The 18,115-nt window shown below is 40.3% G+C and overlaps 1 protein-coding gene across 7 annotated transcripts in view; it reads right to left on the bottom strand.

Annotated features, from left to right (window-relative positions):
- AGBL1 (AGBL carboxypeptidase 1) overlaps positions 1-18,115 on the bottom strand; it is a 554,941-nt gene that overhangs the window by 309,667 nt on the left and 227,159 nt on the right. For all 7 annotated transcript variants that reach the window (XM_035714840.2, XM_025437815.3, XM_035714839.2 and 4 more), the window contains exon 14: positions 12,743-12,872. In XM_035714840.2, coding sequence (XP_035570733.1) covers positions 12,743-12,872 — 130 coding nt within the window. The remainder of the gene's footprint in view (positions 1-12,742; positions 12,873-18,115) is intronic.

The following is an 18,115-nucleotide window of genomic DNA, read 5'->3' as shown; positions in this document are numbered from 1 at the left end:
TGTTCTTTTTCCTGATTTGGTTGGTGGTTACACGGTGTGTGCATTTTGTGGCAGTTTATCAAGCTGTGGAGCTGTGATCTGTGTACTTAAAATTAAAAGATGATACCTACACATTGTGTATTTCAAAAAGAGACATAAATCCCAATATTTTAAAGAGGTATGTCTTCACATTGGTTCCTTAGTCTCTAGAAATGTAGCCTTTGCATATTAAATTGAGAACACAGAGGAGGCAATTGAAGGTGTTTGTCAAATTTAATAATGATGCAGAATTGAGATAAGTGATAGAGTAAATAAGAGTGGAAATTGTAAGTGGCAAAAAGAACAGAAATACTTAAATTGAAATAAATGTACTGTCCTACAATTAGATTCAAGCAGTGGCCCAAGTAGGATAGACACAGTTAGCTAAGAAGTAGATTTTGAATGAGAGATCCACAGGTTTTCAACGGCAATTTGCTCAGAATAAATCAGAGGCTGCAGATGTCAAAAATTAATTTAATCATAAATTGCTTCTGGAGAAGTAAAGTGGCCATATATTAAGAGAACAATCCATTCAATGTACCTCATACTGGCTAATTTATATCTAATGTAGTGTTTTTCATTTCTGAGTGTGGCGTTTTAGAACAAGCCAGGGCACCTCAATAAAGAGGAACCAGAAAACAAGAAAAATGGGAATGTTTGTAAACAAAGAACAGCTAAAGATACTGGAGATGTTTGTCCCAGAAAAAAAGAAGGCTCAAAGGGGTCTTGATATGAGCCTCACAAATTTCCAAATTCTTCCAGTTGGAACCTGAATAAATAACTTGCTATCACTTCAGAAAGCACAGGAAGGCAAAAGGAAGGATAATGTGGACATAGATTCCAGCTCTATATTAAATTCAACAGCTATTGAGTATCTATTGCTGTCAAGCAATAACTCTATGGTTAGGGCTATGCTGTGGCACACTTTTAAAAACTTCCATTCTCTATAAATGTTTCAGTAGAAGCCAGATGAATGGCTATCAATGATGTTGTTGTTTGAGAAGTTAGACTAGATGGTGACTTTTTTGGTATGTAATAAAGCCCTAAAGTTCAGTGAATAAACAGGAAGCTCTTGACAGCAGGGATGGCATCCCAGGACACTTGGGGTGCATGGATGGAACCCTAAACAAACACACATGTCAAAGAAAACTAAAGGGACAGTGAGTTAATGGTCTGTCCAGTCACAATAGGAGAAAATGAAGACTAACTCTCTGGTGGCAGGTTAGAGCTGCTATGTTGCTTTGTTGGTGGGCCATGGAAGTAAGGAAGAATCAGTGGTAACAGGACTGATTTTCAGGAAAAAGGTTATTGCAGGACCCGGAGTACTGACTTGATTGAGAGCCAGAAAGCAGGTTTTTGGACAGACCAAGTATGTATGAGATGTTTAAGGACTTATGGACTTGAAATTGTTCTGTATGTTCACCTTCTTGTCCTCTCCCTCTTTCTCGTAATTGTCAATAATGGATAGCTACTACTACACTGGGGGTGAGAGTATCTTTAAATTACATTGTAAATTCCTTGTTAGCAGAAAAATATTTCTTAAATATTTCTTCTCTCCAATAAAATAAGAAACTATTTTTTTTAATTTTTTTTATTTTATTTATTTATGATAGTCACATAGAGAGAGAGAGAGGCAGAGACATAGGCAGAGGGAGAAGCAGGCTCCATGCACCGGGAGCCCGATGTGGGATTCGATCCCGGGTCTCCAGGATCGCGCCCTGGGCCAAAGGCAGGCGCCAAATCGCTGCGCCACCCAGGGATCCCAAGAAACTATTTTTATTTTTTAAATGGAATCCTTTATTCTTGTTTCAAGTTGAAGTCTTATGAGAAAAATAAGTCTGCCCAGATTCTAGATATCACTGAGCTGTGAGTGCCAGAGCTAAAATGATAAGCAGATTTGGGAGGAGGGAGTCAGTCCAATGACATGTCAAACCACATACAAGACACAGAATGAAAACACAGAAACAGTGAAGGAGCAGAGTACTTGTTCCTCAAAGAGTGGGGTAATCAAGCAGATGTATAGAGAAAAATAGAAAACAGAAAATGTGGGTGTAGAAAGAGAAAAATGAGAGATGGGAAGATAATGGTTCAGGCTTCTGGTACTTTCTAGTTCCTGTAAGATTATAGGACTTCTTTCCTTCAAAACTTTCTATCTTATTGCTTGGGTTATTTTGACCAAGACTCTGTTATTTCCAACAAATAAACCCCCTAGGCCAGTGTTTCTCCATCTTGTCTGTGCACTAAAATCTCCTGAGGAGATTATAAAAATATCAATGCCTGAAGCCCACCTCCAGAAATTTTTATTTAATTGGTCTGCAGTGACGCCAGAGCTGTGGGATTTTTTTTTTTTAAAGTTTTCCAGGTGATTCTAATGTGTATTGAGGGTTGAAAACCACTCCGTCCTGTCAAGAGTTTGGAGCAGTGGATCTTACATGTTATTGAGTGCTGGAATAACGTGGGAGATGTGCCACAGTACAGATTATAAACCACTCCACAGCAATTCTGCAATTCAAGTAAGTCTGGGGTAGGCCCCGGGAATTTACATTTCTAGCAAGTCCTTGGTGATGCTGATACTTTGGACCTAAGCCCATGCTTTGGAAGTCTTTAGCCTAAAGGAACCAATAGAAATGTTGGAGGTTTAATCCTCTGCCATCATGAATTTGCCACTAACCTTTATCTATTACACCTCAGTGTCTCTCTGTGAATTAAACACCCACCATTCTTATGAAAAGTGTGCAAACAAATTAAGGCTGTGTCTTAGCAACAGATTTCTCAATAAAGCCAGAAGCTTTGCCTTCGTGGTGACAGGCGCCCCTTAAATACTGAATTCAACTGAAGAAAAGAGTTTTCTTTTTTTTTCTGATCCTTACAGACTCTGGAAGCTGAGGTAAATGACAAAGTATAGACCTATTCACCTGTGGGAATGAGCACTGCTTAGCCCTGGGACTTCTAGTGGCCTCTGGAGATCCACAATAGAGGAGGTGCCAACATTGTCCTGGTTTTTGCTCAAATAACAATCCTAAAAATAAATGCTTGTTAATTATAAGACACATGTATTCCTCTAAATTATAGGGGGCAATTACAAGACAAATGATCAAGTTATTTCTGTTGAGGGAGCTTTTTCTTTCCTATGGGGAAGATGTAATGCTTCCTTTCAAAAAAATTCTGTGCCAGGTAAGTAGGAAGTGTGCCCAGTGATGGCACTCTAATATCCACAGACTAACCTATGGTTGTATCTTGCTTATTCATTGATTGATTCAGCAAGTATTTACTAGATATCTGCTTTGTGGCAGAAGAAATTAAAATTTTAATATAATATGGCATTGTGCTTACTAAAACAATAGTTACTATACTGAAGATTTAGGATGCTTCAGACAATGAGCTAAAAACTTAATCTAAAGTATCTCATGATGAAACAAGGGCTACCGTTATCCCCATTTTGCAGCCAAGAAAACTGAATTTCAGATAAAATAAGTAACTCATCAAGGTATGCCCAGGTTTGCACTGCTCTTAAGTATGCAAGTAAATATTTGAACCCCAGTATGTTCAATCCAGAATACATATTTTAAAACACTTTTAAAAATTCTGTATTGCCTCTTCCAGGAGGTGTTTTGTTGAGATGATCCCATGAGTAAACAGAATCATATTGCAGTGAGAGGAGGATAGAAGTAGAGGTAAGTACAGGGTCTCTAAGAAGTCAAATAAGGGGACATATTGCATGAGTCCAGGAGCATCATTCCCACTGTGCACTCCAAATAAATGGTACTGTTGAGGATATACAATGTAGTGGTCCTAGGATTCTCTGGAGTGGTGGGGTATCTTAGGTTGAGTCCTACTGAGTGAGAGCTGTCCAAGCCAATGGAATAAGGAAGAAAGCACCAAGAATCTGAGGAGCTGAAAGCATTTGGAATATGACTGAAGGATAAAAGGAAAGGAGAATGGACATTAATATCTGCATGTGGGCAGCAGGCAGATTAGCGATATCCTTGCACACCACTCTGGAATGTTTGGACATTTCTCCTGAAGGTGGTAAAGGAGCCATTAAAGTGTTTGAGGCAGGAGAAACAACACGGTCAGGTTGCCAGGACAGGAATGCTAGAAGCAGACTGGAGGACTGACACCAGGCCCAAGAGATGACAAGGGCCTAGCTAATGCAGCAGAAGCATGGAGCTTAAGGAAGGACATTGAGAGACAGAAAGGATGTTGGGTAAAAGCGGTAGGAAGTAAAATCTACAGGAGTTGGAGATAAAATGGATCTAGAGGCCAAATGAGGAAGAGGTTAAAGATACTACCTGGATTTCTGGATTAAGTGAACAGGCAATATGACTGTGCTTTTCCCCAAGGCAAAGAATATAGGCAGAGATGAAGATTTGGAGGTTTCATCTCCTTAAATTGTGTTTTACTTGGGCTGGAGTGGTTAGTTCTGAACCTGCTTGCCCTGGGCTAAACTGACTCCCCTGTCTCGCTTTCTTCATCGGCAAAGTATATGGTGTTGATTGGATTACAATTTTGAAATCAGATTCTTCTGCATCTCCCCAGTACCTTTTCCAGTGAATTCTTGTCTGAGCTAAATTGCAAGATTAATTTAATTCATGCAATCGTGAGTTCCATCATCTCTTGCTCAACAAAGAGATGATTCAGGACCACATTACTATGCTCCTAAAATGCCCTCCTCCCCTTTCGCCTCTATTCCTTGGTCCCATTCCTGTTCCTCCATAGGCTAATTGGGCCCCTTATGCAAGAGGTTAAGCCCCATCTCAAATGCACACCTCCCACCGGTTGTTTCCCTGCTCCTCACAGCTCACCCATCCCTGATTGTGTTTACTGCTCTGCTCTGACGGATTTAAGCTGCTGTGTTTTCCATTCCTGACATCTGGGTCCTGTTCCTGCTTCCCAGCAGTGAGACCTCTGCATTATTTATGCCACTGCCACAGGAAAATGAAGGTGAGGCTGAGCCGTGAGAAGGCACATTCTGGGGTATGTGATGGAAACCCAAAACAGCAATGCTTCTAATTAAACCAAGTAAGGCTCACTAAAGCCCTGGAGATTCTGACTTGCACACAATATTTTGTGGGCGGCATTCAGCCCAAGCTCCTGAGTGGAACAAACATCTCTATGAGGGAAATAATATTGATGGCATATTCAATTGTCCTCCAAGAGCCCCGTTTGCAAGACCAAATTTTCCAGATCTGTTACTGGCAGTCATGCTCTCTCCTTAGTATCTCGTCTGAGGGAGAGCAACATCCAGTCATGGCTGAGGTGAACCATGGGGGGCCTGGGTAGAATTTATTCCTACAACTACCTGAAAGGGGATTTTATGCTATATTCCCTTTCCTAAAGGGATACACTTTTACTTAAACTGGGCCATTACGGGCTAAAGTTCCAACATGGCCTTGGGAAAAGCAGCCTGTACTTACAAATCAGTTGGGCCCTCTCCAATGGCTAATGTGCGGTGATTATTTCACCTGAAACTCAGCAGAAGCTTCAATAACTAACCAGTGATGAGACTATCCAGAGCAGGACCCTTTATTACATGTTATAAAATGCTGGAGGACATTTCCTGACATCCCAGTGTTATGTATTACAATGTCCTTATCCAAGATAGTTGAATTACATTAAGATTGCCCATGAAAATTAACACAAAACATACAGTCTAATATGTGGCTCTGTTTTGGACATAGCACCCTTCTGATTAGTAATGATAAATTTAATATCTGTTATTTACTAGACTGCCTGGTAGGTGCCAGTCACACTGCTAAGATTTGACACACATCTGCAATCAGTATAAAAGTCTGACCAGGAGGATATCATCCAAATTTTCAGAGGAAGCTCAACTTCTGCAAAGTTAAAGGATGTTAAATGGCTTGCCCATGACCACCATTAAAAAAACAATGTTTTATCTCAGACTCTGATCCATCTGGCTCCAAAGATTTTCCACAATAAAAAAGTTTAAATCATGGGATATACTAGTGATGAAGAGCAGTATGACAAGATTTTCAGTTAGCAAAATTAAGACTGAGCTCCTGGGCTTACCTTGAACTCTCACCTTGGCTAATTTTTACTCCCTGTCTCTGGCTGGCTTGGCCCCCGGTGAGCAGTGAGCTTAATGCCCTGAGAGAACATTTGTATAGTGAGTTCTTGACAGGTTTCTCAGGAGTTAAAACTGTTCCTTTTCCCCAGTTTTAAAGGGGAGAAGCACCAGGGTGGGTACCACCTTTGGCCAAGTGATCTGTCAGCCTGGGTAGGGCCCCTGCCATCCATCTCATTCAGTTACAGTTCCCAAGGTTCTCAAGGTATTAATCTACCATTTTGTGTGTCAGCCCCAATTGGGATAGATAAGTTATTGGGACCCCCATCTTCTTCAAAAGGTGGAGTCTAAACTAATCTTTTTGACCTCTGGTGGATGTCCAGGTTGTCTAGATAAACCCAGAAGGTGGGTGCAAATGCTGACCCACCACCATGCTTACCTACTCCATGTAAGGAGGCTTGCCTCGTTTCCTGATTTGCATTCCTATCTTCAGGGACTGTCAGTTGTCTTGGATGCCTAGGCTGGACTGTGTTTTAGAGTTGGTAACCCCCACTTTCTAGGACTAGAACGTTGAGGTGTCCAATCCCATTGGCCATGACCTTGCTGCCTTGCTCCACTCACCAACCAGCCCTCCTCAAGCATATGTGTTGAGCAGATGAAGCACAGATGCATGGTGTCTTCCTTTCAAACTTTTACCTGTGGCTCTTCCTCACAGATAACAGTCTTATGGTAAAATTAGTCCATCTGGTCCTGTCTCCACGTATTTCTTGCCTCCTCTCCATCCTACCAGCTCTAGACAGAGGCACCTTCACATTGATTTAGGCAACTACCCTCCTACTGTCCTCTGTACTCCATCTCCTAGCTTTACTCCACCTCCCTGCTCCCCCCCAAAAAAAGAAAGAAAGAAAGAAAAATAGGGAATTGGCTCAAACTTTTTTGAAAAATTTGATTGGCCCTCCCTGTGGCATATAGAAAAACTCAGATTTCCACCCTTGTGATACACACAACAGGTACATTAGAGATACTTGCAAGGGAGAAAGAGGAAAAATTATCTGCCTTTCAACATAAATTTATTCAAGACACTTTAGCAATTCACTTAAATGTAGACTACTTATGTCTATAAAAATACCTATAAAACATGGTTTCTGGTATGTTAGAGAAGCACTGTTTAAAATGTATTCTGATAGAGTGGGAAAAATTTTAAATAAAAGAATATGGAATCAAATATAAATTATTTTCACCCAGGACCTCCACGAACATTCTGTCCCCATCCCTCAACTATGGCAGTAGGATTTATTTTTTACCTATCATACTCTTACACATGAAAAAAGGGAAATTCTAGATGCAGTAACTTAGCATGAATCCATGGAAATGATGAAAAATAACACTTGTCCTTCTGCCACTTCTGAGGAATAAAATGGAAATAAATAGTGTGTATAGTGTATCTCCTTGCCCCGAGGACAAGGTTTTAGAAAGAGACATGCCATCCCTTCCTGTTCTCTCCTTTTGTGTCTTTTAAAAGAAACTGATTAACTAAAAAGATATGCCAGAGGGACAGAATAAGACCAGGAAAATCATTTAAGTAGCTAAAAATTCTGTTCCACTGGGCCCCAGAGAAAGGTAAAACCAAAATATGCCCACCCTGTCCCTTGGCAGAAGGCGGCCTAGTTTGTATAAGTTGTAAATGGAAATCAATCAGCTTTTCAAAGAGCTGTGAAATCCCTTTACCAGCACACACTCTGATAGTGAGAGCCAAGAGGAGAAGAATGGATACCTCTCCTAATTCCACAGCCTAGATTCTTTGCAGGGGTACAATGGTCAGGCCAGCTGCAACACAACGGCCTAGAAGAGGCTGTTGGCCTAGCTTCCTGGGAGCCTACAGAAGCCTGAGAGCTTTCCTCTCTCCCCTTAGCTGTGCCCCTGGCCCTTGTGGAGAGCTCCACAAAGAGAAAATTCAGTGCCTCCTACTAGGCTGGCAGTGGTGAAGCCTGTCTGTTCTTTGGGCTTCTCTGCTTGTATGCCTTTTCTTTGGCCGGACCTTTCGAGCTGATAAATAGATCTTCTACTACAGCCTTCCTAGTCTGCTATGCACTGTTCCTTGGCTTAAGTTGCATGCCTGTATGCATGGGCTGGTCAGTCTCATTTGGGGCAGGTCCCCTTGTCCCCTAGTAGTATTTCAAATCCCTGTATGCTTTGATTTGTTTATCTTTAATTTTCCGTATTTAGATAAATATGTACTATAGCGACATGTACAGACCTCAAATGAGTTTTTAATAAATGGGTTTTATGTAAGTCATTCTTTAATAGAGATATGGAACATTTCAAATAGCTTCAAAATTTCCCTTCTGGCCTCTATTATTAAAAACTCCTTTCTGAGGCAACCACTGTGCTGATTCCTTGATCTTGAACCTTACATAAGTAGAAACACAGAGTGTGTACTCTCTAGTGTCTAGCCTATGTCACCCAACATGCTTCTGAAATTCATCCATGTAGTTCATTACTGTTGGTTTTTTTATTGTTTATTTTTTGCTGAACAGTATTCCAATGTATGAGTATGCAAATATTATATTTCTGGGCTTTGGATCCAATATTTGGAATGGATTTCCTGACCCTCTAACAAATTAGAGATAGAAAATAAGGGGTCAAGAAAATGGGAAAGACACTGTAATGTCAGTGTCACATCAAATGAGTCTATGCCACCAGTTAATAAGAAACTTCCCTTTCTTTGTTCCTTGCAACTACCCCAAGTGTAGAAAACTCGCCAGTTTCACAAGGAAGAAGATCTAAGGGATCACAGACAGGCCTGTAGACCCTTTGACGAAAGAATATTTTTCTCTACTTTACTGTAATAGAAACCAAGAAAAACTCTTATTAATCCTTCAAGTGCAGCTCAAGTAGCATCTTTCATTTCTAGTTTTTCCATAACCTTGAAAGAAGATGACTCAACCCCTTATTTGTGTTCCTACAACAACTCATAAGAACTTTTGTTACAGCTTTTACCATCTTGTACTACTTTATTTCTTTGCAGACATGACTCCACTTTCTAACAAAGTAAACTATAGACTACCCGCCCCCCCAAAAAAGGACCATATTTTTCTTTTCCAGTGATTTATACACAATTGGTATGGAAGAATGGACACATGGATGACTGCCCAGATGGATAGGTGGATGAAAGGCTGGATGGGTAGATAGATTGGTGAATAGGTGTAAGATGGATGGATGGATGGATAGATGGATAGATGAGTGAATGAAAAAGTGGATGGTTGGATGTATGGATGTATGTATGGATGGATGGATGGATGGGTGGATGGATTGGTGAATGGGTATATGATGGATGGATTGATGGATGGGAGGATAGATAGATGAAACAGTATGTAAATATTGCCATATTGCTTACAAACTGAATGATTTGTCTGGTCTATAGCAATCCTCAGCATTATCAGGATACTGTTCTCTCACTATCTCACATTCTCATTGGTTCTGGGAGTTCATATTATTCTACCTACCAGTAGGCAAATGCCTGAGTATCAACTGGAACAGGTTAAATCTCCTAGCCATCAGAAAGTAGCTTCCTGATGCTTCAGTTAATATTTCCATAAGCGCTGGAGGCTGGACAAAGTCACAGTTAATCTGCAACCATGTAGGCCAAAAGGCAATCTGGACACCATGAAAAGCTTCTCCATACAGGACAAGCCTGAGCACAGAATGAGTGGCAGTGCTTCTGCTGTCAGTAGGCAGCTGGTTAAATACAGCCTCACAGGTAACTAAAAGGTGATGTTGAGCCCATTAGAGAGTTTTGTAACACTGTGAATAGCATTTAGTACTCAGCTGTTTCTCACCCACCTCTCAGATGGTCCCAGCAGGAAACAAGTCTGTAGCTGTCATGTTTACAGTTAATTAATGTTTATTTATATTTTTTAAACAAGGCATTCACCTGTCATGCTTTAAAATAAATGTTCTGCCTTTCAATTAGAGGTTGTCAGGGAGGAATCCTGTTCGTTATGGGTTGAATGCGTGTATATTTAAATGTATATCAAGTAAGGACCTCTTTCCCTATAAGTCTCTCTTCTTAGAGGCTAAGGATTTTTTCTCAAAGAACACATTCTTCTCAGGCTTTGACCATAAGATTGGTGCTCTGCTATACAGGCTATGAGCTTGCTTCTAGAGGGCAGACGGCATAGACACTAAGCAGTGTCTCCTTAGGTGGAGGAAGTGGGGATGAGATGAAAGTATTGCACATTTGACCAGTGTAGAACAAGGATTCTTAAAGGAAAAGGATATTCTTTGTTCTCTTTTCAGTAAAGTGTTGACTCAAACCCTGCAATTTCCAAAGAAAGGTCTGGCTCTAGGTGATTGGCTCCTGGGAGATCACCTGGACACTCCTGCAATAGTCTGCTAGATAAAAAATGTCTTTCTTTCTTTACCTGGGGCCTTAGGTCATGCCAGATGGTTGATGTTGACAATGTGATCTATGGTGGGGGTCTTGGACCTTTAAATGTTGGTTTGAATTCTACAGGGGCTGGAGACGGTAACTAAGATCAGCCATGTGGGGCACCATAACCATAATGGAGCCCCAATAAAAACACTGGACCCAAAGCTCAGATGAGCCTCCCTGTTGGCAGTACCTTTCATATTATCACACATCACTGCTGAATTAAGCACTGTCTATGCATTTCCACTGGGACCAGACACCTGGAGACCTATACCTGTTCCTCCTGGATCCTGCCCTATGCAGCCTTTATCTTTGCTGATTTTAATCTGTATCCTTCCACTGTAACAAACTATAATTATGAGCAAAGCAGCTATTCTGAGTTCTGTTTGTCCTTCTAAGGAATCAGTGAACCTGAGGATTGTCTTGGGGATCCCAATATCCTCTCTCAGAGTAAATGATAAAGATAGATTAAGTTGCAGGGTGAAAAACAGGAAAGAACTGAATGCAAACTCTGCCATATACTGCCTGGTGATGTCAGGAAAACCACCTGACCCCATAATCTTTTTGAGATTTCAATAAGATTCCATACTAGATATTCATCTAATATTTCAATAGATATTCAAGGAATGTGCCACTGTTTTAATCATATATGTTCAAAAAGTGGTTAATGGTAGAGGTTATTGTTTGGCCTAACTGTGAGCTTCTGCACACTATTCTAAGTGTCTTAGGTTTGGTAAACTCTCTAAATTTAGGCATATGTCCCTCCATACTTTTGAAGAGGGTATGTTCACAGTTTGTAGTCAATAAATTATTGTTTTTATACAGTGAACTTGGCTACCATTGCTTCTGTCCTTATCTTGACCTTAGGCCTCTGGTTTCAAGTGAAGACCTTCATCAATTGATGATGAGATTACATCCTGTTATCCACCATAAATTGAAAATATCACACATTGAAAATGTATTTAATACACTTAACCTACCAAAGATCATAGCTTAGCCTTACCTACCCTACAAATGCTCAGAACACCTAATTGGGCAAAATCGTCTAACACAAGGCCTATTTTATAATAAAGTTCTGAAAATCTCATATAATTTATTGAATACTATACTGGCAGTGAAAAACAGAATGGTCGTATGGGTACAGAATTGTGGTATATGTATGGGTTGTTTATCCTTTTGAATGTCTGGCTAGCTGGGAGCTATGGCTTGCTGCCACTGCCCAGTATCACAAGAGAGTAAAGTACCACATGTTGCTTGCCTAGTAAAAGATCAAAATTTGAAGTATGGAAGTAAAAAATTATGAAATAAAAAGTCATAAGTGGAAGTAATTGGAGTAATGTCGAGTGCTGGACTGTACGTCATCTGTTTTCCTTCAATTGTACAACTGGTATAGGCTTGGGAGTAAAGTACCTAGAACAGTGCCAGAATCATATTTGGAACTGAATAAGTTCTAGTTGAACATGAATATGAACATCTAAAGGATTTCTTCCAATCACTACTTTATATATATATTCTTTTTTGACCAATAACTTAAAAAACAAAAAAATAAAGATGTAATAAAGATGTAGAAAATGGGATAAAATACAACGTTTGCACAGCTTTTATCAATGGTTACTGAACCAATGGTTTTCCCCCATTGTGGGTTAAGTTGTGTCTCCCCCCTCCAAAAAATAAAAAAATATATCAAAGCTTTAATTCTTAGCTTCTGTGAATGTGACCTGACCTTATTTGGAGACAGGTCTTCGAAAATGAAGTTAAGATGAGGCCATACTCACAATGGTAGGCCCTAATTAGGTCACCCTAATCCAATGAGTGCTGTTCTTAGGAGAAGAGAGAAATCTGTACACACACACACACACACACACACACATACACACAATGGTCATATGAAGATAGAGGCAGAAATTTGAGGTTGGCTGCCACAAGCCAAGGGATACCGAGGACTCCCAGCAACAGTAGAAGTTAGGGACAGGCAATGGAGGGTTTTTCTTAGAGCCTTCAGAGACATCATGGCCTACTGACGCCTTGATCTTAGATGTCTAGCTTTCAGAAAAGTTAGAGAATGTATTTCTGTTGTTTTAAGCTACCCAGTCTGTGGCACTTTGTTATGGCAGCCTTAGGAAATGAAGACATCCCCCATTAAAGCTTGTCACACATGGGTCTTTGGCTTGTATCTGGGTTTATTTCCTTGACAGAAAGTAAGCTGCCTCGTGAAAGATGGAAGGAACCAGCCAAGAATGTGGAAGCAGAAGGAAGTGACTCACCCTGGGACTTCGGCCAACTCTACTCAGGTAGTACAGGAGTCCTTTGGCATGGTAGATTGTTGGCTGGAGATGAGCACTGGGAGAGAGCCATTGTCTGTTCAAATCCTCCCCCTTCAGTGAGCATCTGTGACTGCAAGAACAAACAAGGAGCAAATAAATACTTGTTGAGAAGAAAATAACATGGGAAAATAAAGCTCGACAAGACAAACAAACTAATGAATCCAACGTCCCTCTGACTTCTGCCCAATTGGCATCAATTGCAGATGTCCAGAAAGCTGCAGATCTGTCATTTAAGCTCCCAAAGTGTTGTGATTATTCACAGCCCCCAAAAGAACTGGAAGCCATGTTTGACTTGATATTGGGTTATCACAGTTTTAAGACAAAGTTTGGGAAACGTAGTTCCCCATTATATGCATCCGCAAAGAATGAATTTGATAAATTTCTCTGGGCTCTGGGACCTTCAATTCTACAAATAATTAAGTTGAGCTCAAACTGTCATGCTGGGTGTGTTATATACACTATTTCCAGCTGGCCCAATAACTCTGCCAGGTGGATAAGTATTCCATCCCAGTGAAGAGATTGAAGCTTAAAAATATTATATAAATGGCCCAAGATCGCATAACTAAGAACTGGGCTTTACATCCAGGTCTATTTTCCTCTGAAAAAGCATAAGACTCTTTCTCCTATCACCATGCTTCCTTTCTATCCATACAGATGACAGAAAACACTTGACATTTACCCAAAGAATCAAAGTACCTTTTTCAAAGATATCATCATGGAATACTGGCGCTAGAAATGAGCTCAGCGTCATCCATCCCCTCATGTGGGAAATGGAGATGTTCACATCTGAAAGTATCAACTTACTTTACAAAGTTGACGCAGCTGGTTGACGCAGCTGGTTAGAACAGTGCTGCCTGCAATTCAGAGGGAAGCTGAGACGCTGAGCTCTCAGGTTAAAGTCATCCAAAAAGAGATACTCAGAGAGGACCAAGTACAGCCCATGCTCAGGGGAGGCCCACAGCAGTCCTCCTAAGATGCTGTTTACTCAAGATCCCTAACAAGAGAGATGCCACCAATTGAGGGGTAGCAGTCTAGCATCCCCATCAACCTTCTGCCAGCCCCACCCCACATCTCCTGTTGTCCTTCTGTACTCTAGCTTCATCAAACGAGTCACAGATCCCTCTGAGCAACTGTGTCTGCTGTCCCTTTGCCAGGACTCCCCACAGCTCCATCCCTTTCTGATTATGCAACTTTCAGGGAAACTTTTCCTGATCCCCAGGCCATTACATTCTGCTCCTATTTGTTGCAATAGCTTCCAGAGGTCCCATTAATCAGAGTCCTCATAAAACCACTTTGGGTAGGGTTTTACAGCTATTTAGTTATTTTTACCTCTCTTTCCTTGGACTGTGAGCCTACTGGGGGCAGGAACAATCACTTTATTACCATCAAAACTTTAATAACTGTCAGAATTGGTATTCATTAAATAATTTGGAATGAATAAGTGCACTAGCATTTAATTATAGAATCAGATACATTTTCTGTGCTTTTTAAAAAATCACTATTTTCAATAAATCTTGGAGATGGAAGGAAAGAGGTTCAGCCTCCCTCTTTCACCACTTTCTCATCTTCATGTTTCTGAAATTATCTTTAAATATTAGTTGCCTGCTGCTTGTCAGCCTCCTCTTACAGCTCGCTGGAAACCAAAAATCTTTAGATTAATCATTTATCCCGATCTCACCATTAAAATATTTTGACTTGAGAAATAGTAGGTTTTTTCATCTTCTTCTCTGACTTTTTTTGTTCTTTTCTCGCTATTTTTTCCTCCCTTCCTCTTTTTAATAGCAACGACATCTAGAAATAGGGTTTATCTGTTCTGCTTGGCGACCAGGGATGGAGGTAAAATATAAAGGAGATCTTTAATACTGATAGGAACAGAAAGAAGCAGGCATTCCAGACTTGCTTCAGAGCACATTTGCTGTGTTTAAATGAATTTCTTTTCTCAAATCAAGATACTTGAAGGCACATCATCCCAGAGCCTCAGGACACTAACTGCTCTGTGACTCTCCTTGCCTTGACCTGGATTTTCATCAACACTGGAGATTTGTTTGTTTTGTTTTGTTTTTTCTTGGTAACATTGAAAGTGATGAAATCAGTCAAGATACCTTAAAAGCATTTCTATTTGTATAAATGAAAATGCAAGTATTATATATGTCCAGTAGCCATCAATTCCATGTCACCTCTCTCTTTCTATATGCTCTGTGGAGACCAAGTACAGAGACAATGGGAAAAAGCTTATAGGTCACCACATAGCAAAACTATCATTCTAGATTACAAGTTTCAAAAATAGAAAAAGTGAAGTTTATGCCTCAATCAGAATAAGCCCTGGGTTTAGGGTTAAGAAGACCCACTCCCAACTCTCAGTTCTGTCACCAGATATGGGATTTGGGATGCTCTTTCAGAGTTAATATTTTCACAAGCAAAAAAATATATATATATATAGCTATGCATAACCTGCTTCCCTGAATCATTTTGAGGATCAAATAAAATAACGTCTTCTAGAGAAATATCTATATAACTGTATTTCTACCCATGTCTCTATGTCATGTCCATACCTATATCCATGTGAACATCCCCATCTATGTCTGAATGTACATCTTCATCCCTTTCTATAATGCTCAGGGATGGAGAGAAGTACTTGGACTATGTTTATTGGTTCCTCTCCTCATCTTATTTTTTTTTTCATTATGAAGAATAATGAAGGAGCTATATGCAGGTTTATTGGAAGGGATACTTTGGTTAGGAATCCCAAACAAAAGGCTGTGATCAGTTTCAATTACCACTTGAGCAGACTTAAAGGTGAAAGCAACAAGACTAAAAAGAAAAGAATTCATCTAAGAAAAAAGTATAAGGGAATAACTATGTAAATTGGACTTTGGGATATTAAATAGTGCAGAGGAGATTGGCAGATGGCACCTAAGATTATCTAATTACGTGGATTTGGAGAAATTGGACCCATGTAAGACTGAGGAACCTGTTAGTGTCAGGTAAATTTTGTTTTGCGGTTGGAGACAGTGATGCATTCCCTTCATACCCAAAGGTTGTATGGATTTGGAAGCCCATATTTTTGTATTTGTATTCAGGGCTCTGCATGGCTATGATTTGGAGAGTATCTCTATGTATGCCTATTGCTACAGCAGTTCCTATACCTATGCAATTGCAGATTATCACAATATGTACTACACGTAACTTGAGTGCTTTTCCTTTTAAAGCAAATCCATTTGCTTCCAATCTCCAAATCCATTTGGCATTTTGTGTTAATAATATCAGAGATTCATGCAGTCAGAGAAACTGCTGCTGTTCTTCCCAGAGATTTGTTTTAAGCATTTGAAGATGAAACGTACCCAATCTTATTATCTACTGTAGCATTTCTGAAATGACAGCTGCTCCCTCTATGTGGAGAGAATTAGCAGATGGACAGCTATGACTGGCTGGCAATAAATTCAGTGTCTCTAATTTCTGAAAAGGGGTCATCCCTCAAATAGAGTTTAAAGTCCTGCTTTGCTTATAAGAATAAAATAGTGAGCATTGCTACTTTTTTCTCCATTGAAAACTACAAACTTACATAGGAAAAAAAAATTCTTTTTAGTTTTAATAGGTGAAGCTATTTGATCCAGCTAGTGTTTGCTGTTTTAAAGCTTTATTTCACTACAGTCTAAGAAAATGCTTATATGCACTGAGTATGCTGGACCTTGGGGGACCAACCATCTGGTTTGTCCAGGTATGTTGCAGTTTTAGCTTAAAAATCCTACATCCCAGGGAACCCTTTAGTCCCTGGTAAACCAGGGAAGTTAGGCCCCCAAAAGCTAGATCTCAGGGTGCTGAGGTGGCTCAGTTAGTTAAGCATCTGCCTTCAGCTCAGGTCATGATCCCAGGGTCCTGGGATCGAGCCCCTTGTTGTCCATCACCTGGCTCTCTGCTCAGTGGTGAGCCTGCTTCTCCCTCTCCCTCTGCTTCTGCCTGCCCCTGCTTGTGTATGCATGCTCTCTCTTTCTCTCTCTCATCCTGACTCTGTCAAATAAATAAAATATTTTTTAAAATAGTAAAATAAAATAAATAAAGGTAGACCTCAAATTCTAAAAGGTGTTTCCAAAGTAGAATGCAGGCCAGAATTTGGCCTCTTTCACATTCACTTTGAACATTTTAGGTGGGATGTATGTATCTTCCCGCCAGCCTACCTATTTTTACCTCTGACTGGTAAACCTGTGGTTTTTGGTAGGATGTATTTCTTCTCTTGGGGAAGAAAAATATACAAAAAAAGCCTCTGATCTCCTGAAAATAGCCAAACAAAAGCATCTCAGCTGAAACTACTAAACAATGAATCAGCAGTGCCAGTCCTAAGAGGTTACTGAATACAGGAGCAACTAACTACATGAGACCCAGGCTTCAAAAGCCAGACAACCTAAAGGGAAATGATGTTATTAGAATTCATTTCTTTAACATTAATTGCATATTTTCCTATCTGCTAAGAATAGTAATTACCCTGGCCAGCAACTGGGAAACAGGTAATATAACTAAGGGTCTTGACAAGCAGACCCTGAACTACCAGGATCCCTAAAACAAAGGAAGTCAGAGAGAGAAGGAGAAGCAAGTAAATTCCTAAAAGAGAATCCATCAAGCTTCAGTAAAACAATAAAATGATGTAAAAATCTCCCATCCATCTGTGACTGGATAAATGGAGAAATGGGGCCCATCAGACTGAATGAATGATACCCGGCTTGATCATTTTAGTGTCCCCAGGCACAGCCAGCTCTGAAGTCTAAAAAAAAAGCCGTGTATTTGAGATTGAGCAAACATCTTCACTATTCACCGCACATCCTAGTAACAGGAAGCAGCATGATGCAGGAGAAGAATATTTATAAAGGTAAAGAGACGCATGGAAGGTTCAGGAATAAGATGGAACAGCATGGGGTACTATTAGCCAGACATTGCACCCAGAGCTTTCTAAATACACACTGCTTGGATAGAGAAAAAGGGAAAACCAATGTCAACTTCTTCATCTTAAGACCAGGGCTGCTTGTAAAGATACAGGCCATTAGGGTTACCAAGGACAAGTTAGCATGGCCAGGATGGTGTGTGTGTGTGTGTGTGTGTGTGTGTGTGTGTGTGTGTGTTTGTCATGCAAAGTGCTCAGAAAGTCAACATCTAGAGAGCAGGGAACAGAAGTGACCAAGCCCAGGTGTGCCTCAATACCTCTAACACCCAGCAATATATCACTAAATGGCTGACCACCCCAGAGCGCATGTAGAGGAAAACTTGAAGTCTTTAAAAGATGGACCAGAAGAACTGACCTGGGTTCAAACGTCAATGTCGTTA

The sequence above is a fragment of the Canis lupus genome, chromosome 3, assembly GCF_003254725.2.
Source record: "Canis lupus dingo isolate Sandy chromosome 3, ASM325472v2, whole genome shotgun sequence".
NCBI lineage: Eukaryota > Metazoa > Chordata > Mammalia > Carnivora > Canidae > Canis > Canis lupus.
This window is presented reverse-complemented; position numbering and strand designations above follow the sequence as displayed.